The following is a 26,159-nucleotide window of genomic DNA, read 5'->3' as shown; positions in this document are numbered from 1 at the left end:
AACTTAACTCTTTAGCCTTGAACTCACATGTAAAACTCACTGAGGGGAGGGAGTCCTTTTGATAAACACATGCTATAAAAAATCTGGGCCAAAGACCTTGCTGCAGCAATCATAAAGCACACACAGCCACAAACTCTATCATCCAGGAGAATAAGGTATAAGACCCTTCCACTTCCCATCCCATGACTCTCATGAACTCAGTGACTCCTCAGCGCTGATAAATAATCCTGGCTTTCCAACAACCTCTACTAGACAGGAAATACTGTTTATCAGGCCGCAGCACACATGAAATGCAATACTAGTAGGCGATTCATGCAGCTACACAACTAGGGGGAAATTACAGCCTACAACACTGCAACTGAGATCTGCTGCTGAACATTCTGATCAGGCAAATAGACGGAGGGGAGCAGACCAGGGATAAGGCCCAGCTTGAGTGCTATTTTCAAGGATAATGAGAGGTGGTACCAGAAAGTCACGCTGTCAGCCTTTTGAAAGTGCTGATGTGAAGCAAACTACCCAAGAATGTGTATACTTAGGGTTACAAAAAATAACTGTAGAACAAAATATCCAGTTAAAAGTTATTTATTCAAAAATATTTTCTACTAATTATTTTCTTTTCTTTCTTTTGTTTTGAGACAGGGTTTCTCTATGTAGCCCTGGCTGTCCTGTCTACTCCTTCTGTAGACCAGGCTAGCCTTGAACTCGGAAATCTACCTGCCTCTGTCTTCTGAGTGCTGGGATTAAAGGCATGTGCCACCAGGCCTGGCTTTTTCTACTAATTCTGATTCTATATCAAATTAAGATGGGGTTTTGAGCAGTTATACAGAATAATTGCTCAGAACACCTGAACAGAGTGCAACCCCCTCATTAGCTCATTATCTGAGCTTGACAAATTCAAGTCATTTACTTCACAAGTCATAATAGGTATACAGTACTTCATATCAAAATATTTTATAAAGCTTATATTCATATTTCAGTTAAAATTTGGTTAATATAAAATGATACTGGCTTTAAAGAACATCCAAGCAATGCCTTAATTTCTTTTCTTTTCTTTTTTTTTAAAGACTTATTTATTTATTTATTTAGTATTCAGTGGTCTGCCTGCAGGCCAGAAGAGGGCACCATATTTCATTATAGATGGTTGTGAGCCACCATGTGGTTGCTGGGAATTGAACTCAGGACCTTTGGAAGTGTAGCCAGTGCTCTCAACCTCTGAGCCATCTCTCCAGCACCCCTTAATTTCTTTTCTTATGAAGTCCAAGGACATAATTGTCTGCAGTCTCTTCACTGCCCACAAAGTAATTAAGAACCACTTGAGGGCTAGGGCATAGTTAGTGCTTGCCTAGCATCAGCAAGGTCCTTAGTGCTGCCCTTAGCACCGAGAAGGAGAAAATAAGACCACCTGAGATTGTGGTGCATTTCTACTCTTCATTTCCAGTGGCTAAAATATGCTGGAAATGGAACAGAAGGCCAGAGATTTCTGGTCATAACACACATTTCCTGCAGGTTCTCAACTTCAAACTATTATACAAAACAGAGGCTTTAAAAAAAAACCAGACTTTGTAGGCCAGGTGTGTTGAATGCTTTAAATCCTAGCAATTAGGAAACTGAGGCAAGTAGACCCCTGTGAATTCTTGGTCAGGCAGGGCTACCTAGGGAGAACCATCTCAAAAAAGAAACAAGAGGCTTTGGGAAGCATGTACATTCAAAGGAAACCCTTTAGTATTCTTAGAGTTAAATCCACTGGGAGAAGCAGACTCACTCTCGCTCTATTTTCTCAAAAGAGCTTTGGGTTTTGAGAAAAGCGTGCATGCCAGCCAGGCTTGCAGCTGCTGAGCCAACCCCAACTCTGGTCCTCCTGATGGTTTAAGAAGTCAGTCTTTTCTCAACAGTCTCCTGGTAAGCAACAAACCGTCTCAAGTTCATCTTCACGTTGTCAAGAACACACAGCTGATCTGGACTGTATTTGCCCCTGCCCTCTTTTCGTATCTGATAAGAGAGACAGAATGAGATTATGTCATCTAATTTGTTATTGTTTAAACAAAATAACTTTTAAAAAATAAAATGGTTATTCGAGATGGGTTTTTCTGTGTAGTTTTAGTGCCCGTCCTGGAACTCACTCTGTAGACCAGGCTGGCCTTGAACACAGAGATCCACCTGCCTCTTCTTTAGTGCTGGGATAAAGGCATGTGCCACCACTGCCTGGCTTCAAGTAACTATTTTATAAGCAAATATAAAGTTTTACTTTCAGATTAAATAGAATACAGTACGTGAAGACAAGAAAAATGAAAACATGCTCATTTTTTTTCTTTTTCCATTTCCACTGAAGCAATCTCTCAGTCAGACCCAGAGCTTGCTGATTTAGCTAGACTCACTAGCCAGTTTGTCCTTGGGATCATCTATCTCTACCTTCTCAGGCTGGAATTCCACATAGCATTTTGGTGGGTAAATACTGACCTAGTTTCCACAGTTGCATGCTAAGTACTCCAACCACTAAATCATCTCCCCAACCTGAATACACACATTAAAATTATAGCTACAAGCCAATTGCACGCCTTTGATTCCAATACTCTGGAGGTGGTGGCAGAGGGATCTCTGTGAATCTGAGACCAGCCTGGTCTACATAGTGAGTTCTAGGATAGTCAAAATTACAGAGAGATCCTATCTCAACAAAAACAAAACAAAACACCAAAAGGGAAAAAGAAATTACAGAAATGAGAGCCATCGATAAAGAGATTGAAATTTATGGAATGCAAATCATAACTCACCCCCAGTCTTTTTAAAAAGTAGTTTTATTTTATTTATCTTTAATTGAAATTTTTTATTTGTATGAACACTTTACTTGCATGTATGTTTATGTGTATCACATGAGTGCCTGGTACCCATGGAGGCCAGAATAAGACAATGGATCCCCTGGCACTGGAGTTAAGATGGTTGTGAACCACCATGTGGATGGAGGGAGTTGAAGCTGGGTCTCTACAAAAGCAGTAAGCTCTAAGTCACTAAGCCATCTCTCCAGCCCCTTTATTTTATGTGCATAGACATTTTGTGTGCATGCATGTTTGTGCATCCTATGTCTGCAGTGCCGACAGAGGCCATAAGAGGGTGTTAGATCCCCTGGAACCGGAATTACAGCTAAGTAAACATGTGGGTGCTGAGAACAGAACCCAAGTCCTCTGCAGGAGCTGAGGGCTAAAAATCCACATTTGGAACAAGACAAGAGGTAATGTCATGAGTACTGGGAGGGGAGGACAACTCGAACTCACAGAGATCCACCTACTTCTGCCTCCTGAGTGCTGGGATTAAAGGCATGCACCACCACTACCCGACACTTTAAACAAATTGTTTAGTCCACCATGTGGAGTTGTATTCAAATGGAACTTGAGGCCTCTAATGCCTCTATTTTACACAAATATATCTCCATTTTTACACAAATGGACTTCACTTTAAAACTGTAGGTTAAGTATCTACTACAAGTAATACAAACAAAAAGCAAAACAAACAAAGAACAACAACAACAAAAAACCCCACAACCCTCAAACCACAAGATAAATTTCACTGGGGCTTACTGTAAAAAAAAAAAACAAAACAAAACAAAACAAAAACCTATCATGAGACATTATCACTATAGCAACACATACTAAACAGGTAAGCCAACCCCATCAACAGCTTCCAATATCCAGGGTGTTTTCCCAGTTCCGAGTTTACAGAAGCTATAGAGCACTGCTGCTTCCGAGTTCTAGTCTTGTTCTACTCTGATACTGAAGATTAAGGCTAGGTCTCAATAATGCTAAAACAAATGCTACATGAGCGACATTTCCAACCCTCATCCATTTATCCTTTGAGACAGGATCTAATTGTGCAGTCTAGGCTGGTCTGGGACTCATGATTCACCTCCAAGTTCTGGGATTAGAGGCTGGCACCACATCCGTCTGGAGGGTTTGATGACTTTGCCTAATCTGCTTTGCTGGCAGCAGAAATGGGGTAAACATTGTTCTCCTTACCTCAAAGGCTCCTTCTGTAGAAATATAAAGGGCTTTTATGAACAGTGTAGACACTATGTACTGGCATGAAAACAGGTCTTTTACAGAATTAAGCAAAAACACAAAAAAGCAGAAATATGATTATGTTATGCTATTTTTTCTGGACAGCAAAGAAAGAAATAAACTCCAGGTACATTTGTCTCTGCTAAAAGAAACACGGTCCAGTGGGGGCAGGGAGATGGGTCAGAGATTAAAAGGCACTGACTGCAATTCATAGCACCTGGTGGCTCACAGCCATCTGTAACTCCAGTTCCAGGGGATCTGACACCATCCTCTGGCTTTCATGAGCACTGCACATACATGATGTACAGACATATGTGCAGGCAAAAACATTCATACAAAAATAAATATATCTCAAAAGAAAGAAATTTTGGGTGATGGGAATATAACTCAGCGGTAGAATGCTTGCCTAAAAGGAAGATGGACAGGAACAAAAGAAAACAAACAAAAAGTCCTCTAAAATGGAAAGATTCAAGTTTGTTCCTATTTCCTAGGCGCTGGGTGTAACTTGGGTAGAGCACACGGACAGTACAAGGCCCCGGGTTCAATCCCCCAGCACCAAAATAAATAAATAAATCAACAAATCAAAAACAAAGTTCTTGGCTGCTCTCTTACTCAGCTAATACAGTGGCAGCTTTATTTCCCAGGACAGAACATCCTAAAGATGCCTTCTTTCCCCAAGGAAAATACCCACAACAATGAAGCCAACATACAGTACATTGCACCTATAAAACAAGTTTAAAAGTATACAGAAGTGCCTTTTAAGCTACAGACAGTATTTCTGTATAAGAAAGCTGTTAATATCATGAAGAATGTGTCAAGATGCCACTCAAGATTTAAATTACCACAACCCAGCACCACTCTGTGGAACCACGACTCAACCAAACAAGCACTTCACTGGCTGGGAAGTGCTGGGTCAATCACCAAGACTTAACAGGAATTCCTCAAGCCCCCTCTAAGCTGCATGACCCTTCTCCCCAGAGCTGCTGAGACCTGCTCATTTATAAAGAAAGCAACTACAAACCTTCATCTTGAAGACTGGCTGGAATTCTTTCAAAGCTGATAACAATTTAATTTGAACTGAGGCCTTTTCAGCTTCTTCACCATCTGCAAAAACATCAAAGAGGGCATCCAAAGCCTCTCCTGTTACCACGAGGGAAGGGTCTTTGGTGGCAACTTCCAACAGAAAGCACCCAATGGTCTACAAAAATCAAACACAGGGTAATGAAGGGTCAGTCTCTAGGACGAGCACTAATAAATGTGTCAACAGCTCCTGAATTCTACTTAATTGAAAAAAAAAGTCTGAAGATATCACAACAGCTATGAATAAACCAAATGTAAACTACTGAAATTTTCCTTCTGCTTTCCCCAGGCTTCTCATTTGTGACAACAATCACTACCACCCATGATCCCCGCACCCAGGAGGTGGAGGCAGGCAGAGCTCTGTGAGTTCGAGGCATACACAGGGAATTACATAAAGACCCTGCTTTGAAAAAAGAAAAGAGAAAGAAAAAGAAACAAAATAGATCACAAAATAAGTGCCATTCTCACTTTACTTCATGCTTTTTTATTTTGTTTTTGACACAGTCTCAGGTCACTTAGGCTAGCCTCAAATTCACCATCACAGTGGGTGATGACCTTGAACTTCTGATCCTCCTCCTTCTACCACCCGTGTGCTGGGAATACAGACATGTGCCACCAAGCCTGGCTATTATGTGCTCTTTCCTTTCCCTCTACAATTAGTTATCTTTTGATGAGAACATTCCCAATTTGCAAAGGCCTCTTCCAGAATAATCTGGTCACAGTCTGGCTGTTGTGTGGGGGGTGATATGTAACCTTTCATGGGGACAGGGGATGGAGACTGTCAGAATACGGAGTCTAAAGTCCAGCTGTACCACACTAATCAGTTAACCTCTCTGGGCGCTAATATTCTCCTTTTAATGTGAACAGTACAGATAACCTCTATGACAGAGGCTCTATGAGAGAGGCTGAATACCCTAGAATTCTAGAATGTACTATGAAGCATATACCACAACATAACAAGTCTTATTTAAAAAGCCAGGCGGTGGTGGTGCACACCCTTAACCCCAGCACTGGGGAGGCAGAGATAGGCAGATCTCCGTAAGTTCAAGGCCAGCCTGGTCTATAGAGTGAGTTCCAGGACAGGCTCAAAAGATACAGAGAAATTCTGTCTTAAAAAACAAACAAAACAAAACAAACAAAAAAAGTCTTATTAAAAAAGGATGGACCATGGGGTAGGTGAGGGACAGTTGGAGAGAGGAAGTGGGGAGTATGATCACGAAACACTATACATGTGGACAAAATCTCCAGAGAATTAAAAGAAAAAAAAAAAAAAAGGGAGCAAACTTCTAGTTTGCAGGAAATACGGTGGACGGGGAAGAGAATTTGCAAGAAAAGGAAGCAACAGACAGTCTACTCGACAGTTCCAGAAGGTGCAGTAGCTGCGGCTAAGGAGAGATGAAGATCCAAATTAAATATAACTTAGAGGATTTACTTGCAAAAACAAATTTAAGGATTATCTTTCAGACAACTGGAAAATGATAAACATGGAACAGGTATTAGACTGTTAACTGTAGAATGCACAAGAATGGCAGCTGCACAAAAAACAGTTGTAACAGATACATAGTGAACCAAACACCATGATGCCTTTTATTTACTACAACATACCCAAAGAAACTACATGACATAGTATGATAGAACAGTAATTTAGATCTGCTGATGGGTATAAAAAATCCATTATACTTTTAATTTTCATGCTTGGAAATTAGTTTAAATAAGAAATACTTCTAGATAAGCAGTGGTGGCGCATCCTTTTAATCCTAGCATCCAGGAGGCAATGGCAGGTGAATTGCCATTGAACTCTGAGAGTTCAAGGCCAGCCTGGTCTACAAAGTGAGTTCTGGGACAGCCAGAGTTACACAGAAAAACCCTGTCTCAAAAAAGCACCACCCCTCATAATAAATAAATAAATAAATAAACAAACAAATAAATAAAACACCTTTCTTTTATTTATTTATTTATTTATTTATTTATTATGTATACAATATTCTGTCTGCATGTATGCCTGAAAGCCAGAAGAGGGCACCAGACCCCATTACAGATGGTTGTGAGCCACCATGTGGTTGCTGGGAATTGAACTCAGGACCTCTGGAAGAGCAGGCAATGCTCTTAACCTCTGAGCCAACTCTCCAGCCCCAATAAAACACCTTTCAAACTTGAGTTTCATTAAAATGGTTCATGGCAATTTGAACTGTGAAGGAGAGGAAGTAATTATACATACAAATGCTCATCTGCACACAGAGATGCCATACGGCCAAATACAATCATTTGTGAGTGCATTTATCAAAAAGTCCCAGAACAAGTCAGCAAGGCAGCTCATCAGATACAGTATAGATAACAGTAAAGCAGGACTCAAGCATATGCAGTATCTGTACTCACTGAACCTGAGTTCAATCTCTGGAACCCATAAAGGAAGGTCAGAACCAACTTCCAAATGTGGTCCCCTGGCTAGGCAGCAGTGGCACATGCCTTTAACCCTAGTACTCAGAGGGCAGAGGCAGGCAGATCTCTGGGTTCGAGGCCAACCTGGTCTACAGAGTGAGTGTCAGGTTAGGCTCCAAAGTGATACAGGGAAACTGTCTCAAACAAACAAACAAACAAACAAACGAGTGGTCACCTGACCTACACATACACATACCTTATAGTATATGTGCACCTGTCCTTATACACACAATAATAGTAAATAAAATAAAAACCATAAAAGCTCCTGAAGCAGTACAGAATGAACCAGTAAATGGTGTCTACACCTCTGAGACAAAGGGACAGGAAGCTTAGGACAGAGGCAAACAGGATCATTTATATTTCATCATTCTACTTACTACATGTTTTCGTTTAAGTGCATATACTATTTTTCCATCTTTTTAAAATTTAAAGTTTTACTTTTATTGTTTTTTAATTATGCGTATGTCTGCATGTGGATTTGTGCCATAAGTACCAGTGCCTGTAGAGGCCAGAGATATCAGATTCCTTGGAGCTGGATTTACACAGTTGTGATCAACCTGATCTAGGTGCTGAGAGCTGAAATGCGGTCCTCTGAAGAGTGATAAGCCATCCCCTAGTCCTCCAACACGGTTTTTAAAGATATTACAAATTCCTACAGGGTTTTAGCAGGTTAAGAAGGACTTTAGAGCCAGACATGGTGGCTCAAGTCTTTACTCCCAGCACCTGGGAGGCAGAGGCAGGCTGATGTCTGTGAGTTCAAAGCCAGCCTGTTCTATAGAACAAGTTCCAGGACAGTCAGTCCTGTTACACGGAGAAACCCTGTCTCAAACAACAAAACAAACAAATAAAAATTCCATATTTGGCTTTATGCTGAAGACAAATTTATTTTTAAAAAAGCACATCTGGAGAAAAGATAAATAAAAACAAGGCTCACCTTTTCAAGTACTTATTTAATACATGCCTTTATTAAAGCCATAGGGCACATTCTGTATTTTTTTTCCTTTTTTTAGATTTATTTATTTATTGTGTATACAGATTCTGCCTGCATGCAGCCTGAAGGCCTGAAGAGGGCACCAGATCTCATCACAGATGGTTGTGAACCATGTGGTTGCTGGGAATTGAATGCAAGAACTCTGGAAGAGCAGCCAGTGCTCTTAACCTGAGTCATCTCTCCAGCCCCACTCTATATTTCTTTATAAAATATCTTACCATGATCTCTCCCCATTCCTACTTACTGGACAGTTTAGGTTAGAAACAATTGTTTACCTTAAGAGTTTCAAGTGTGCCATTTTCTTTGGCTAGGACGCTGCCAGTGATCCCCAAAATACTGACCACATTCACTCTCACCCCGATGCTGCTACTATGAATGCCTGCTCTGCATAGCGTCATCAGCTGCTCGGGTGTCATACACTGTTGAGAGAAAAGAAATACTTTCAAGTATTTATTTACTTATCTCATGTTCACATGTGTGTGGATGTTGTAGATAGTTTCCTTTGAGATTGAAACATTCCATCCTGCTGGGAAGCTCTTTAAATTGAAAGGCAAACACTCAAAATAGCTTTAGGAAGTACCTGAAACTGATCAAATTCACTAGGCCCCTCAGTTCTCAGATGAAAGGAAGCCAAGCTGCAAAGAAGACACTCAAACAAGCTGAGCTACAGAGACTCTTAGAGAAGAAAACCTGCAAAGATGACTCTGAGACTAGACCATCTGCCTGGAAGAAGCAGGAACCAGCTGAGTTTCCTGGAAGAGGTCTAGACCAACCGAGTCACTCTGAAAGGACTCTCCAGCCTGTGGAGCTGCAGCTGTGCAGTTTATTCCAGGCCTGGGCTGGGCTTTGGTGATAACAGGTGTCTTCTGTTCCTTTAAGTAACCTCTCATCCATATTTCTGTATCACCAATAACACTCATTGGTTTGCCAAGGTGGACTTCACAGGTGACCATATTTTGTTCTGTGGTAAGATCCCTATTTGATTTGAGTAGAAATGTGAGTTGCACCTCCCCAGGAAAAGTTTTGTCACACAACGTTGGGCATGAATGTGAAAGAGTCTGTGTACTTGTGTGCAATTTGTGGAGGCCTAAGGTTGATGTTGGTAGTCTTCACTGATTACACTACCTTGTTCACTGAGGCCAGATCTCTCATTTGAACCAGAGCTTGCCTATTCAGCTAGTCTAGTTTGCTCCAGGAATCCCATCTCTACTTTCAGAGCTCTAGAATTACAGACAGGCCACCCACCCACACAGCATTTATATGGGTTCCAGAGATCTTGTATGCCAAGTCCTTTAATCACTAAATTATCAATCTAGACCTTTTATGTTTTAAGAAGGAAAAACCTTTATTTATTTTAATATTTATTAATTTATTATTTATTTATTTGTTTGTTTGTTTGTTTTTTCAAGACAGGGTTTCTCTATAGCTTTGGAGTCTGCCCTGGAACTAGCTCTTGTAGACCAGGTTGGCCTCAAATTCACAGAGATCAGCCTGCCTGTGCCTCCTGAGTGCTGGGATTAAAGGCATACACCACCACTGCCTGGCTAGAAGGAAAATTCTTAAAAATCAAGGAAAACAACTTGAGACATGGAACATTTTCTTTAGCAAAAAGCAATCAGAGTGTGGGGGTATAGGTTTAGTTCACTGGTAGAGTACAAGTACAGGGCTGAAGGGAACTGAGGACTCAGACAAACGGTCAGCATCAGATTAAGGGAGTCAACATGAAGAACTTTCTACTAGTATCCATCAATTTTTAAATCAAAAAGAATATTTGGGTGGTGGTGGCTTACACCTTTAATCCCAGTTCTCAGGAGGCAGAGTCAGGTGATATCTGTGAGTTCAAGGACTGTGGTCTACAGAGCGAGTTTCAGGACAGGTTCCAAAACACACACACACACACACACACACACACAAACACATAAATATATACATACACATATAAAATGAATGAATGAATAAAAGAATAACAAGGTTGGTGTGGTAACCAAGACTACAGATGTACAAATAATCATAGCACTAAGGCTGAGGCACTAGGAGCAGTCAGTATTTAAGGTCAGTTGGGGGACATAATAAAACCCTATCTCAAAATAAACAAATGTGTATAAAACTCTATGAGCACAAAATGAAACTAAAAAGAAAGCATGGGTGAAGCCCTAGGTTCAGTCTCAGCAACAAACAAACAAAACAAGAAGCAGGAAGAAAAAAAACGAAGAGAGAGAGAACCATACAGGTTGTATTTAGAGATTACCAGGGTACCTATTCATTATTTGATAGTACTTTTTAATACTCTTCACTTCCTATATTAAGACCTACATCTAATTAGATTCAGGTTCAGAAGTTTTTTCGCAAGAAAGATTCATATTGCTGCACACACACACACACACACACACACACACACACACACACACACATTTTTTGAGACAGGGTTTCTCTGTAGCTTTGGAGCCTGTCCTGGAACTAGCTCTTATAGACCAGGCTGGCCTTGAACTCAGAGATCCACCTGCCTCTGCCTCCCAAGTGCTGCGGTTAAAGTCGTGCGCCACCACCACAGATCATGTCTTAGTGTCTTTGCTCAAAGGTTTTAACCAATGGTGATCATAGCTGCCCAGCAATACAAACTGTGCCAAAATTACTAACTGATCATGAGACGATGTCGTCTTTGCAGAAGAATCCTAGCTGATAGCACTGGAGACACAAAGCTGGGCATCTCCAGTGCGCAGCCTCACAAATGGATCTGGGCAGCTATGATAACTGTTGCTAAAGTGTTTGAGCAAAGACACATATATCACATTTCTATAAACTGTTTTTTTTAAAAGATATTTATTTATTTATTATGTATATAATATTCTGTCTGTGTGTATGTCTGCAGGCCAGAAGAGGGCACCAGACCTCTTTACAGATGGTTGTGAGCCACCATGTGGTTGCTGGGAATTGAACTCAGGACCTTTGGAAGAGCAGACAATGCTATTAACCTCTGAGCCATTTCTCCAGCCCTCTATAAACTGTTTTTGAAAAAGAAACAAAATAAAATATACCAAACTTGTTTACCTATATATATGGAAACATGAACATGTGTGTGGAAGTCAGAGGGTAACTCTGTGGAGTTAGTTTTCTCCTTCCACCTTTATGTGTGAGGTCATTCAGCTTGACAGAAGTTCTTCGAGACAGTGTTTCTCTGTATAACAACTCTAGCTGTCCTGGTCACTCTGCAGACCAGGCTGGCCTTGAACTTGTAACAGAGATTGCCCACCTCTGCCTCCCGAGGGTGGGACTAATGGTGTGAGCCACCACACCAGGTTTTTTCTTTTTGAAAAGCACTTTTCTATCTCAACTTCTTCCCTTGCCCTTTCACAAAGCTCACCTATAACTCTAACAGCTTTGGATCTTTGTTTTTCTGGCAATGTGCTTGCAAAACACAGAATCTTTTCAAATTTCACATAAGAACTTTACAATATCTTACCTGTGGAATGTTCTTGGCAGCCATTGTTTGCAAAAGGGCCCTCAAAGCACTACTTATGGCTTCTAGAAAATCAGCATGTTTAGCAAAATCTAAAACACACAAAAAAATTCCACAAAACACAAAGATGAAGTACAAGTTTTCTCTTCTCCAAGACAAATTATTTTGTAGGAAAAGAACCAGGATTAAAACAAAGCATGCAAGTATTAGCTTACACTGTTATTATCAAAAGCAATTTTTTCTCCAGATTTATTTTATTTTAGGTGGATGAGTGTTTTGCTCTTGTGCAAGGTATCTCCTAGCATCCCTGTGGCACACCAGGAACAACCACCAAGACAGTAACCACTGAAATTATCTTCAGACGTGGCCAAACGTTCCCTAGGAGAGGAACAACTGCCCCTAGACTCTGAGAATAAGAACGAGACAGGGGATCATGTGGTGCTCAGGCTGCTTTAGAACACACAGACTCAAGCAATCCTCCTGCCTTCAGGCTCCTGATGGCAGAGACTGAAGCTATACCTAATCATATGCACCTTATCGCTTCAGCCATAAGGCTTGGGGCAGATTTGTTACATAGTAGCAGATGCCATGGTTTATTACCCTGTGTGCTTAGGACATTGTCCCATTTCTGAAACCTCCTTTTTACCTTGCCTAGGTAAAAGACAAACAGCTTCCCACAATTTTCTTTTTTTTTTTAAATATTTATTTATTACGTGTACAATATTCTGTCTGTGTGTATGCCTGCAGGCCAGAAGAGGGCACCAGATCCCATTACAGATGGTTGTGAGCCACCATGTGGTTGCTGGGAATTGAACTCAGGACCTTTGGAAGAACAAGCAATGCTTTTCACCTCTGAGCCATCTCTCCAGCCCCCCACAATTTTCTTAAAATAGGGTCTCCCTATAGTCCAGATTGGCCTCAAACTCTGAACTCTCCTGCCTCAGCCTCAAAGCGCTGGAATTGCAAAAGTACATACTAGGTGCATAATTTTAAAATTTTTTATTTATTATTACTGTGTGTAAGTGCAGGTGCACATGTGCTACAACACACTCCTGGAGGTCAAAGGACAACACTCAGAAATCTTCACCCTGGGATCCAGGAATCTAACTCAAATTCTTAGGCTTGATTATGAAGTATTTTTTTACATGTTGAGTCTTCCCACTAGCCACCCACAAACGATTATCAGGGCTTATATCGCTTGGCTTTTCATTTTCAGATATTATAAGTACCAAAGAAGGAATTCCTGCAATTATCACAGGACAGAAAATAGGCCAACTTTACAATCAGACAAGACACACTTTGGACAAAATCCTGCATGATATGGATCTGTTTCAGTTTATTTTGATCCTAGTTCAAATGCTCTCTCTCCAGAGAGCCCCTTTACATTTAACTCAGACCTCACACCATTCCGTCCTTTCTTCTTCACAGCTGGAATTACATCTGAGAATATGAGCTCCATGGGTCAGTAACCCCCACGGCTACTTCAGTATTCCTAGGACCTAGACGGCACGTGACACAGTCAGAAGTCAAGAAGCACATGCTAAACAACGGCCTTACCAGAGTTCCTCCCATTTCCTAAAACCTGGTGTCCAACAGACACTCCAAAATTAATGTGGAGGTGTTTCTATTAGTCTTTAAAACTTTCCACGTTGTATAATTCACATTTTATCTTAATTAAAGAAAATGTTCAAGCTTGATGTAGTGGCGCACGCCTTTGATCCCAGCACTCAGGAGGCAGAGGCCGGCAGATCTGTGAGTTTGAGGTCATCCTGGACAAAAATTGAATTCCAAGACAGTCAAGAATGTTACACAGAGAAACTGTCTCGAATAAAACAAAATAAAAAACAATTTTGAGGAGTTATTTAAAATGATTATTTCTGTCATTTAAGCTTAATTTTCAGCAGATAGGGCACTGTCATAGAAATTAAGGACAGAGACACGTAACCTGAGAGACTCAGATAAGTCAAGGTGCACTGTGGAATAATTCTTCTGTACACTGTGAATATGTACTACTCTCATTGGTTACTAAACGATGACAAGTTGGTAGCCAGGCTGGAAGTAAAGGTGGGCCAGTCAGACACAGAGGACTCTGAGGGGAGGAAGGATGGAGTCAGAGGAGATGTTGGCCAATTTAAGAAAAAGCAGAATGTTTAGAAAATGAGGTAATGCCAAGCATTGTTGGTGCACACCTTTAATCCCAGCACTCAGGAGAAAGTGGCTGGTGGATCTCTGTGAGCTCAAGGCCAGCCTGGTTTATAGAATGAGTTCTAGGACAAGGCTCCAAAGCTACACAAACTCTGTCTTGAAAAGCCAAAAAAAAAAAAAAAAAACCCAAGAAAGAAAAAGAGAGAAAAGAAAAAGAAAATGAGGTAACAAATCATGAGTCACATGGCAAAGCATAGATAAGAAATATGGGTTAATTTAAATATAAGGTTTATCTAGCAAGTAGCCTGAGCTATTGGCCAAACATTTATAAGTAACATTAAGTCTCTGTGGGAGCAGGCAGTCAGGACAAGGAAGCTTCCACCAAACAAAGGTGTTTAAAGAAAGACAGGTCAGACAAAAGCCAGGTATAGAACAGTATCTGGTATTACAGGATTGGTAACCTATATTCCCCTCCCTAGGTCTATCTCATCTCAGGAGAATTTCTTTAGAAGCAGATGCTTAAATGAAACTTGCGTATTAATGATGACTTTGAGAATTGGGTAGTATAGAACAAACAAAGGAGGCTGTTCAATTCACATTCTCTCCTAAGTTTTGAATTTTGTCCTATATATTGTATATGTATGTATTATGCATATTACTCGATAAAATTTAAAATATAATAAGAATATGACTGGGGGAGGCACAGGAGACCTACAAGAAAACATGAACCTGGTGCGTACCTGGAAGCCTGAGGGTTAGCTCTCATGGTACTGAGGGTGCCATGAAAGCTGCTAAGGGAGAAAAGTTATCAACAGCCCTGGCCAGCTGAAAAGTCTGAGAACCACAATGACAGAGCCAGCAATATATCCTCAACAGGCGGGGCGCAGAGGTTTATGCTTTTAACTGCAGCATTCAGGAGTCAGAGCAGGCAGATCTCTGAATTTCAGGCAAGCCCAGTCTGTATAGTGAGTTCCAGGGCAACCAAGGCTACACAGAAAAATATTATCTCAAAAACAAACACAAACAAACAAACAAAAGCTCCTCAATAGCACAATAATGGTACTTGCATCTTGGAATACACAATAGCTGTTTAATTGGAGACAAAGTCAACTAGATGGTGGTCAAGCACTAAAAACCTAGCCAAAAAGCCATGGCTAGAGAGGACATAGGTCCTAGAGGTGAATCTACTACTGCCATATTAATAAAGTAATAGTTTCTACCTGCCTTCTAAATACTTATATGTATTATAAGTACAGATCTCACATCGCATCAAAGTTCTTTTGCAGCATGCAGAAACTAGAAGAAATCTACACCTGGTCAAAATGCAAAGAATAAGTAACCAGGGGGTGCTCAGCCTTCAATGGGACATCTATAACCCAACTCCCACACCTAAGCTCAGGAAGCATTACAGAGGAGGGGGAAGAGCCAAGGACCAGGATGACTGCTACAAGATAGTTTCTTTTAAAGAGGACAGGGATGTTGCTTCTATGAACTCTCACCGAATGGCTGCCAGCATAAGACCTGTGAATACATCAGCTGATGTGCCAACCTGGATGGAGGAAAATTTCACAGGGCCCCGCCCTTAGCTTCGGAGCTATAGCTAATGGTCACTGACAGAGGGAGAACCACTTTCCTGGTTTCGTTTGTTTGCTTTTTCAGGGATGAGACCACAATCCTACCTGGTAAGCCCTAAGGACATGAGATGGGACAGCACTGACTGGACCAGTGGGTTGTATGTCTATGTTCTTGTGTGTGTTTGTAACAGGAAGAAATATAGAAGGGATCATGAATTCAAAAGAGGGTGATAGGGGAAGACATGAGGAACTGGGGGTAGAAATGATGCAGATACAACATACTCATGTAAAAAATCCTCAAATTAAAAAAAAAAATAAAGACTTACTCAAATATCCTAATGAGGACCTGATACTTAAGACTCATTTTAAATGACATAACATTAATTTAATTATTTATTCTGTTTTTTAAGACTTTTTTTTGGGGGGGGGGGACCTGGCTGTCCTTGAACTCAGAGATCCTCTGCCTCTACCTTCCAAGTGCTGGCATTAAAGGCGTGGTTCACCACTGCCCAGATTGACATTTTAAAATACACACACACACACACACAAACCTACTGACACCCCTTGATTGTTATTGGCAATGGTAATACATGGTTGATAGTATCTGGGAAAGGTTTCTGCAGGTTAAATGTGATAAAACTCCATTTATAGAGTTCAAGTTCCTATTCTTCAAAATTCTGCTGTCCAAGTAGTCTTTCACAGTAATATCTAAATATTTACCTGGCTGAGAAAAAAGAAGTTCTGACAGGTGCTGTACAAGTGTCTGAAGAGCTGGGGCTCCACCAAGATGGTCCATGTCCAGGAGAGACACAAGACTCTGGAGACACATAAGGGCTCTACACTGAATAGTGTTCAATCTGCAAAGAAAGTGAACAGTATTATTTCTGTAAACTAATACACTGTAATTCTATGGGTCTAGTGATTTTTACTATCGTTATTGGTTATGGCACAGCATCTGGCTTTGTACCCCAGGCTAGCCTGGAGCTCATTATGAAGTCTATGTTGGCTTTGAATTTGTGATTCTCTTGAGTACTGGGATTAGAGGTATGAGACTCCATGCCTGGCTCAGCGCCAATTTTTAATCTAAGCTTCAGATTCTAATTAAGAGTACCTACAAGTTCAAGGGATCTGAGGCAGGTCACAAAGAATAATATGAACTGCTAATCTGCCAATCAAAGTGCCTGAGCACTCAGGACTATGATGAGCATAGCTCACTGTGAGTTGTAAGTCTCTACTCAGCCTTGGACACCAAACTCACTTTTATTTTTTCATTTGTATTTATTGTTTGCTGTCCCAGGGACTGATTCCACGGCACCACTCATCTAGACAAGCACTCTACCCCGAAGACAGGCTCTCAATAGGCTGCTCAGGCAGAGTCTGAACTTGTAATCCTCCCACTCTAGCCTTGGGCAGTTGAGATTACAGACCCGTACCCCAGGCCTGCTTTCTTTCTTCCTTGCTTTTTCTGGGAGCCATCTGGTATGTGTCTCTCGTGTTGTCTAGATGTGTGCTTTGTGGAAAGGGAACCACAGTGTACACATTTTGTGTTTTATTTGCTCTGCTCAACACAGTAAATTCTGTATTGTGAGTGGTTCTAGTTCAGATCCTTAGTACCGCTGAATGTCAACTTCTTATTCACATGGTCATGACAGACATCAAGGCTATTTCCAAGCTGTGGCAACGATGACCCACAATGCAGTGAATATTCATTCTTACACAGGTATCCCAGCACACAGGGCACAAACTTCTCCAGGGTACATAGGCTAGTCTTGGGAGCATTTTCCATTCAATATTCCAACAATTCACATAATAACAAAATGATAAATGTTTCTGAAAATTGAAAGGTTCTTACTTCTTAATCAAAGGTTTCCAAGTAGGGTTCCTAGAACATATGTCAATGGCAACACTGTTTGGTGAAGCGGTTTTCTCAAAAACCTAGGTTTGAAAGGGAAACAGGAAAAGATAAAAGGGAGATCATCTTAAACAGGACTTCTCTATAAAGTCTGATTTACTGTTTACATATTAGCATGGTCAGAACGTGTGCATTATTTTAGCTCTGTCAGTTCTGCTTTACACGCAAGCCGCCAGCTCCTGCGTTACAGGTCACAGCTCACATCAGTCATTCCCACACCCCAACCTGAGGCCAGGATGAAACTAATTACCTTCTTTGGGATGAGGTAGTTGGTCAGGGCAGTGTGAATCTCATGGGACAGGCACAATGGGGACAGCAGCTGCCCACTACACTCATTGAAGGAGCTTTCCATAAAGGCCTCACTTTCATCACTACTAGAAAGTTCTTCCCACTCATCATCAGAGGGATCTGAGGAGACGACAAACCAGACATAACTGGGTATCAAAGAAACTCCCACAGAAACAGCCCTTGGTGTGGGGGTGGGGATGGGGTAGTGGAACGTCTCGCGTAAGCTGGGAGCAAACCTTCAGTGCAGCACATGTTGACAATGATCTCCAGAGCAGTCTGCTGAGCTGTCAGCAATGCCATGGTCTCTCTCAGCTCCTTGTCAGTAGACTAAAAAATAATAGTAATAATAAGAAATCATGTATTTTTTGCATCAGTTTCCTTGATTAAAGTCTATTGAACAATTTCTGCACTTGGAATAGAGTATATAAGGGTTGGAATAGGTCGAAAAGTTACAGAGGTACAAATGAGCACTGTGATTTCCTCTTGGCCTAGTAGAGCAAGTCTCTGTTAACTGGGTTCCATCTATCACAGGCGCCATAGGAGAGAACAAACATGTTCACCTGTCTCAGCTTGTGAAGCAGAGACAGGTGGATCTCTGTGAGTTTGAGGTCTACAAAGCAAATTCTAGGACAGTCAGAACTACACAGAGAAGCTGTCTCAAAAAAGAAGTAACTCAGCATACTGAGGTTAAACCAAAGCTCCTTTCAGACAGTAGCTGCTTAAACAACATATTTTAGCCATCTTTACATTCGACACACACTACCATCCAGGCATGGTGGCACACGCCTGTAATTTCAGCACTCAGATGGCAGTCAGGAAAAATTATCTGAATTTGAGGCCAGCCCAAACTACATATTGACATCCCGTTTAAAAAACAAACACACCCACAAACATTATCAACAAGTCTTAAATTAACAATGCTTGATAAAGTAGCACATAGCCTTCATCCCCAATTTTCTATGAAAAATAAAATGTAAAGCAACTCTTTAAGATTGAAGACAAGACCCCAGTCACTGAGCCGCCGCCGAGGACTCAGCTGCCTCCCCCTCGAGCCCCCTCGCTTCCCGACGCTCCGTCTCCCCCCCCTTCTCCCGCAGCCGCCTTCCGCAGGCCGATCGTATCGTATGTCCGCTATTCAGAACCTCCACTCTTTCGACCTCTTTGCTGATGCAAGTAAGGGTGATGACCTGCTTCCTGCTGGCACTGAGGATTATATCCATATAAGAATTCAACAGAGAAACGGCAGGAAGACCCTTACCACTGTCCAAGGGATCGCTGATGATTACGATAAAAAGAAACTAGTGAAGGCGTTTAAGAAGAAATTTGCCTGCAATGGTACTGTAATTGAGCATCCAGAATATGGAGAAGTAATTCAGCTACAGGGTGACCAGCGCAAGAACATATGCCAGTTCCTAATAGAGATTGGACTGGCTAAGGACGATCAGCTGAAGGTTCATGGGTTTTAAGTGCTTGTGACTCTGAAGCTTAAGTGAGGATTTCCTTGCAATGAGTAGAATTTCCCTCCTGTCCCTTGTCACAAGTTTAAAAACCTCACAGCTTGTATAATGTAACCATTTGGGGTCCGCTTTTAACTTGGACTAGTGTAACTCCTTCATGCAATAAACTGAAAAGAGCCAAAAAAAAAAAATTAAAAAAAAATAAAAAAAAGATTGAAGACAAGAAAAATAAATGAATAAATAAAATAAGAATAAAAAAAGCCAGGCAGTGGTGGCAAGGGCTTTTAATCCCAGTACTTGGGAGGCAAAGGCAGGTAGATCTCTGAGTTTGAGGCCAGTCTGGTCTGCAAAGCAAGTTCCTAGGGAGCAAGGCTGTTACCCAAAGAACCTGTCTTTAAAAAAAAAAAAAAAAAAAGCTGGACATAGCCTTTAATCCCAGCAGCTGGGAGGCAGGGGCAGGAGAATCTCTGTGAATTCCAGGTCAGCCAGAGCTAAGAAGCCACTCAGTCTCAAAAAAAAAAAAAAAAAAAAAAAAAAAAGAGACTGTTGAGGTGGCTCATGGTCAAGAGTGTGTACTGTACTGTTCCTGCAGAGGACCCAAGTTTGGGTCTCAGCATGTTAGGTAGCTCACAACTGCCTTTAACCCCAGCTCCAAGAGACTCTGATGCACTTTTTCCAAACTCCATGGGCACCCATACCCATCTGTACCCACACAAAACTTAAAAAAATAAAAAAGACAGAAGAAATGGAGACATTTTTCTCTAAAGACATAAATTTCATCAATTACTATTTCTTAAAAGGAACAATATAAACCTATAAACCTAAATCTTTTTTGTTGTTTGTTTCTGAGACAGGGTTTCTTGTAAAGCAGTCCTAGCTGTCCTGGAATTCACTCTGCTTTCCCAGTGCTCAGATTAAAGGCATGTGCCACCAGCACCCGGCTCTTAATTCTTAAATTGCCTGTAAAAAGTCAGTCACACTGATACTCTGTGAGTGGAATAACCTTAAAAATAATATGCACCTTATTGTTTATAAATTCTAACTTTCTGGGGCTGGAGAGATGGCTCAGAGGTTAAGAGCACTGACTGCTCTTCCAGTGGAACGGGGTTCAATTCCCAGCACCCACATGGCAGTTCACAATTGTCTGAAAATCCAGTTCCGGGGGATCTGACACCTTCACACCAATGCACATAAAATAAAGTTAAATAAACTATAAAAAATATTTTAAAAAAGTTTAAAAAAAATTCTAACTTTCTTTTTTAATGAAACAAAATTTTACTAAGTGAATCTACTATAATTGACCAAGCATTCCATAGATGTGAATATTTTAGGTTACAGCCAATCTTCTATATTTCTAAGTTCTGTATTCATGGAGTTAATGATTTTCCATCTTTTTCTTTCCTTCCTTGTTAAAAACTCTTACTAAGCCAATGGTGGTAAGTGCACCTTTAATCCAGCACTTGGGAGGCAGAGGCTGGTGGAACTCTCTGAGTTCAAGGCCAGCCTGATCTACAGAGTGAGTTCCAGGGCAAGTGCCAAAGCTACAGAGAAACCCTGTCTCGAAAAACAAAGACAAAAACCCTCTTACTATACTGTAGTGTCGGGGGAGGAAAAGCTCAAATTCCAGGACTTAACCTTCCTATCTCAGCCCAAGTATCTGGGACACAGACACATCACACTATGACCAGCTAATCAAACCAAGGCCAAAAATATCTTGGGAAAAACTGCATCTGCACTTGTCAGTATTCTATAAGTAATATAACTATATATAAAAAACAATTACATTTTACTAAGAGGGCTGAAGAGTGTTTGCCAAGAATGTGCAAAGCCTTGGGACTGATCCTCAGCATTAAATGCAATTATGTAAGCTAGCAAAACAATCCCTTCTCATCTAACACTGTATTACATATTGTTAAGAATTCAAAATGGCTGGGCAAATAGCTCAGTTGGTAGAATGCTTGCCTAGTATACACAAAGTCTTGGGTATGATCTCCAACACTACACAACCTGGGCATGGTGGCACATGTCTGTAATCAGAGCACTCGGGAAGTGGAGACAGGAGGATTAGAAATTACAAGTCATCCTCTGGCTACACGGCAAATTTGAGACTGATCCTACATTAAAACAAAACAAAACCAACAAACAAAAATCTAATCTAAAGATGATTGAAAGCTATGGGAGGATGTATGTAAGTGGATGCAAATAACATGCCATTTCATATGAAGAACTTAACACCTGGGGATTTGGACCCAGGGTGGGGTAGGACGAGGCCTGAGTTAAAGCCCATTCCCTGTGGATATGTATAAGTATCTTATTTTCTCATATTTACTGGGTCTAAAGTTAAACATATATCTACAGGTCTTATGATACATCATCATTTTCCTTTCTAATGTTTGTGCTCTTTTAAAATGCAACTAAGGAGCTAAGCATGGTGGCACACCTTTAATCCCAGCACTCAGGAAACAGAGGCAGATGGATATCTGTGAGCTTGAGACCAGCATAATCTACATAGCAAGTTCTGGGACAGCCAGAACTACATAGTAACACTGTCTCAAACAAACAAAAAATAAAATTCCACCAACAAATGCCTAGTCTAAAAATTTAACTATAACTTTGGCCTATGTTATCTAACAAAAATGAAGGATGGCTGATAGAACACACGCTGTGTGTGTGCATGTGATGGGATCAATCCCTAGCACCTGCCCCTCCCCACAGAAAACAAAAAAGACTGTTAATCTAACAGCAATCTATGAATTTATATTTCATATTTTTTCTACTAACACTGTATATAAAAAACACTTCTATTCTGGTCTATGTGTGTGGTGCTCAGCTAAGCTAAGAATAGATTGTTACTAAATACATTTGCTATGGATCCATGTTAGAAGAAATTCTGAGATTAGCTTCCCCTCAATGTGATTACTGCTCAGAGCATTCCTCTACTTCTTGCTGTTATCAAGCTGACATAAAGGATCAGCCTAGAGATGTTTCGGGGTCTGGGATTTGTGTCAAAGTAATCAGGAGCAGGAGGGGCAGCTGAAGAGGTACTGATGAAATAAACACCAGACTGGATAAATTATAATCCTGGGAGCTAAAGAGGAATACTCTATTTCTGCCTGTATTAAAAACTGTTTTCTTTACACATTTGTGTTAAACCTTAAGTTTAAAGATGCAATTGAAGGTTTCTAACTGACAGGCCTCCAGCAGAATCTACAGGGCAGTGTGAAGGACCTCAGTTTACTGTGAGTTTGTACTCCTTGCACGCGAGAGCATGACGCCTAGCATTCTACTGGCACTTAAACTCTGGCTGCCTAATTTACTTGAATGCTAATTATAAGGTAATGAGTTAAGGCTTTAAAAGCAATTTTTGCTTTGAGAAAATACTATATTTTATGAGCTCAAAATTTTACTTTTCACCGTGCCAACGTTAAACCTAGGACCTTAAACATAATTAGCAGGCAGGCATTCTATCACTAACAATATCCTCAGCCCTGTGTCCATGTCATATGTAAATAGTGAGGGCCCATGAATGTACAAGCACACACACAGGGCGAAACAGGCTTCCTCTACCACGCCCTACCTCACTGCCTTGAAACAGGGTGTAGAGAGCAGAGAAAGCCCTGAGTAAGTGGATTTGTAATTCTGACAAAGGTAAAGGATATCAGAACCTCAGACCCATAGAGAAACGGCAAAACCTTTCCTTCTGATCCATGTGTGGACGTTGACAGTGTGTGCAGAACAGGTCCACCATAGCCTTCTGCCCCTGGATGTTTATGGCCTAAAAACTGCTCTGCTACAGAGACTAATTCTACCAAAATTAGTTAAACTTGTCTCCGTGTTTATCTATATGTAATAACTCCACCTCCTAATTCAGTTGTGTGAAATAATACATAATATGCACATATGCAATAAGCTAACCTCATCTCTCTGTTCAACTCTATATAATAGGCATAAGGAAATTTGAGGTCCTGCAGTTTCTTCTGCTGAGAGCCTAGACTACTGGATCCCAACTTTCTGTCTATGTACCTTCATTCCCTCACTACCCCACTCAGGTCTACTCCTGGAGGATCCCTAACTGAATCAAGATTCTACTGTTTTGGCTAGATTTGCTGGCTATTGAGCTCTGAGGATCCATCTTTCTACTCACCTACTACTGGAGTTACAAGCACATGCAGTCATGCTAGGCTTTTTACATAAGTTCTGGATATTTGAACCCAGGTTTTCCTGCTTACAGAGCAAGTGCTCATACCCACTGAGTCATCTCCCCAGCACATACTCCCTTTACCTCCCTCTATTTTAAAACAATACTTAAGGAAATACATCTGGTTAATGTGATTATTCAGATCTGTAATCCCTGAGGGCAGAACATTAAAATCAATCACCAACTATTTTTAAACAGTGACATTCCTACCTCAATCTTGGCGGGGAGTGGGGGGGTTCTCCTTTCTCCTCCCTTTACTCCTTTTTTTTTTTTTTTTTTTTTTTGGTTTTTCAAGACAGGGTTTCTCTGTAGCTTTGGAGCCTGTCCCTGGAACTAGCTCTTGTAGACCAGGCCGGTCTCAAACTCACAGAGACCCGCCTGCCTCTGCCTTCTGACTGCTGGGATTAAAAGCGTGTGCCACCACTGCCCTGCTCCTTTACTACTTTTCTTTTTCTTTTCTTTGGTTTTTTTGATCCTTTACTCCTTTTAAGAGCCTCCTGGAAGTAAAACTGCAGACAAGAGTAACATGTGAATGCCACTGTCTGACTACCAGATAGAATTTTATATCCTTCAGAGTACCCTGACAATTTCTGAAGCTAAGAGTCATGGTAATCCCACACTCCAGAGGTGAAGACTTAAAGAGTCTTAAGTCAGCCTGAATTGCACAGATAAACTGTCTCAAAACATCAACATCTGATGGGCAAATGGAGTAGAAAAGCAGTATGCCTGAATCCATCAGGACAATGAGACTACTACACCTGCAGCTGAAAACACCAATACATCGCACGCACACTTTCTACACATGAACATGAAACCAAACACATTCCAGGTCTACCCTTCAACCATCTGTGATATTCCAAGAAAACACTACTAGGTTCCTCACAAACACCTCCTTTTAGACAAGGTGTACGGCTGTGCTCCCCTCCATTGGGCTGGTTTTCAATAATGCTGACACAAGCAAAGTGAGACAAGGACTAAATCCGAGGTTCTAATACATGTGCTGTGTTAAAAGAGGAGGTGTTATGATTTTTATGGCGTTTTCTGATCTGTAAGCAACTTGAGGATAGAATGGTCTTCTCAACACAATACTTTGGTTGTTCATATGAAACTGTTCTATATATAAAACTCTTGATTTCTTCAAAGCAATTAAGATTAAATTATGCAGGTTGGATGGCTCAGTGGTTAAAGGCTCCTGCTGCCAACCCTGAGTTCAACCCCCAGGTCCCATATGGTAGAAAAGGATAACGGACTCCTATAAATTGTACTCTTCCCTCCACACATGTTCTATGGCATGCACATGCCTCCTACCTAACAATAAAATGCAAAAACTTAAAAAAAAAACCCATAAAACTATGCTTCATGAGTTTTTAAGAATGCAAGAGTTGGACATGGTGATGCACACTTGTAATACCACCTACTAGAACATCTAAAACATAATAAACTAGCAAACAGTTTATAAGAAAATATTTTTGAGCTATATTCGATTTAAAGAATCCTAAATAGTGGTGCTTGTTTTCAATCCCAGCACTTGGCAGAAGCAGACAGATCTCTGTAAGTTTGAGGCCAGCCTGGTCTACAAAGCAAGTTCCAGGACATGAAGGACTGTTAACAGAGAAACCCTGTCCAAAAAAACAAAACAACAACAAAATTCTAATCAGAACTGTTAAGATATCAAGACAATGAATTTCAATTCATTTCATGTAAATCAAGACAAGCCACCCTTGGCACTGTCCCGTGAGAGGATGTGAATTGTATTCTCCTAGCTGAGGCTTGTCAACTTTCTTTAGCAGCCTTCCTGCCTTTCCTGCCAGCTGAGTGAGTTTTCTAAATATTACCATGTCTTCATAGTCCTATGTCTTACTTCACCATTTCACACAGCTCAGGTGGACCTACGTCCTTTCCAACAGCTTTCTTCTTTGCTTTCCCATCTGGGATTAATTACATTTACCAAGTGTACGGAAATGACAGGAATTTGGTCATAATTCTACCACTGTTCTTAGCGTAGGGCTCACAGCCACAGGCTTACATGTCATTCTTCCTAAACAGAGGGTTCCCCGAGTACAGGAAACGACTGAAGAGTCTCGTCTAGGGCTAGTGCAGCATGGAACACACAAGAGCAGTACAGGAAGTGTGTGTGCCTTCCCAACTGGGTCTCCCCTGCCTGGCTATATTCTCACCTCCTGCAGGAAAGCATTCTCCCAAAGCATGGATCCATCTCCACTTTCTCAGCTGAAACAACTCAACTGTGTATCTCTCTGCAACACCACACTAGCACAAACCACACATTTCCCAGCCTCTTCTGCTCAGCCTGATGGCAGTGGGGGAATGAAAGTTTGTTCTATTGCCCTGCTAAATACAATACTAACATAAAAGATAAGAACTCAAGTGACAAACTGAGTGGATAAATTCAGTGTGAAGGCAGCCTAGGAAGCGATGGGTAACTGAAATGGACAGAGGCAGGCTGCTGGTATTTGGGTTTGGGTTAGGTTGCCCCAACTGAAAGTTCCCACACAGAAAGGTTTCACTTTAGATGAGAGATTTTTGTTGTTTCTTTTACAGGAGTATCTTTCTT

General features: G+C 41.0%; 1 protein-coding gene and 1 pseudogene across 2 annotated transcripts in view; one reads left to right on the top strand and one right to left on the bottom strand.

Annotated features, from left to right (window-relative positions):
* Positions 1-566: 566 nt before the first annotated feature.
* The window catches only part of Heatr3 (HEAT repeat containing 3), a 45,754-nt gene continuing 20,161 nt past the window's right edge, over positions 567-26,159 (bottom strand). Inside the window, exons 8-15 of one of the 2 annotated variants that reach the window (XM_085682059.2) lie at positions 18,169-18,259; positions 17,895-18,052; positions 17,585-17,667; positions 16,453-16,589; positions 12,017-12,105; positions 8,832-8,975; positions 5,068-5,244; positions 567-1,989 (exon numbers count right to left, since the gene is read on the bottom strand). In XM_085682059.2, coding sequence (XP_085538185.1) covers positions 1,867-1,989; positions 5,068-5,244; positions 8,832-8,975; positions 12,017-12,105; positions 16,453-16,589; positions 17,585-17,667; positions 17,895-18,052; positions 18,169-18,259 — 1,002 coding nt within the window. In that variant the 3' untranslated portion in view covers positions 567-1,866. The remainder of the gene's footprint in view (positions 1,990-5,067; positions 5,245-8,831; positions 8,976-12,016; positions 12,106-16,452; positions 16,590-17,584; positions 17,668-17,894; positions 18,053-18,168; positions 18,260-26,159) is intronic. The other variant, XM_085682060.2, reaches the window with a different exon arrangement.
* Positions 19,052-19,563, top strand: LOC148118449 (eukaryotic translation initiation factor 1 pseudogene; annotated as a pseudogene).

The sequence above is a fragment of the Myodes glareolus genome, chromosome 22, assembly GCF_982192425.1.
Source record: "Myodes glareolus chromosome 22, mMyoGla1.1, whole genome shotgun sequence".
NCBI classification, from domain to species: domain Eukaryota; kingdom Metazoa; phylum Chordata; class Mammalia; order Rodentia; family Cricetidae; genus Myodes; species Myodes glareolus.
The sequence above is the reverse complement of the archived record's forward strand: the minus strand, read 5'-3'. Positions and strand labels throughout refer to the sequence as shown.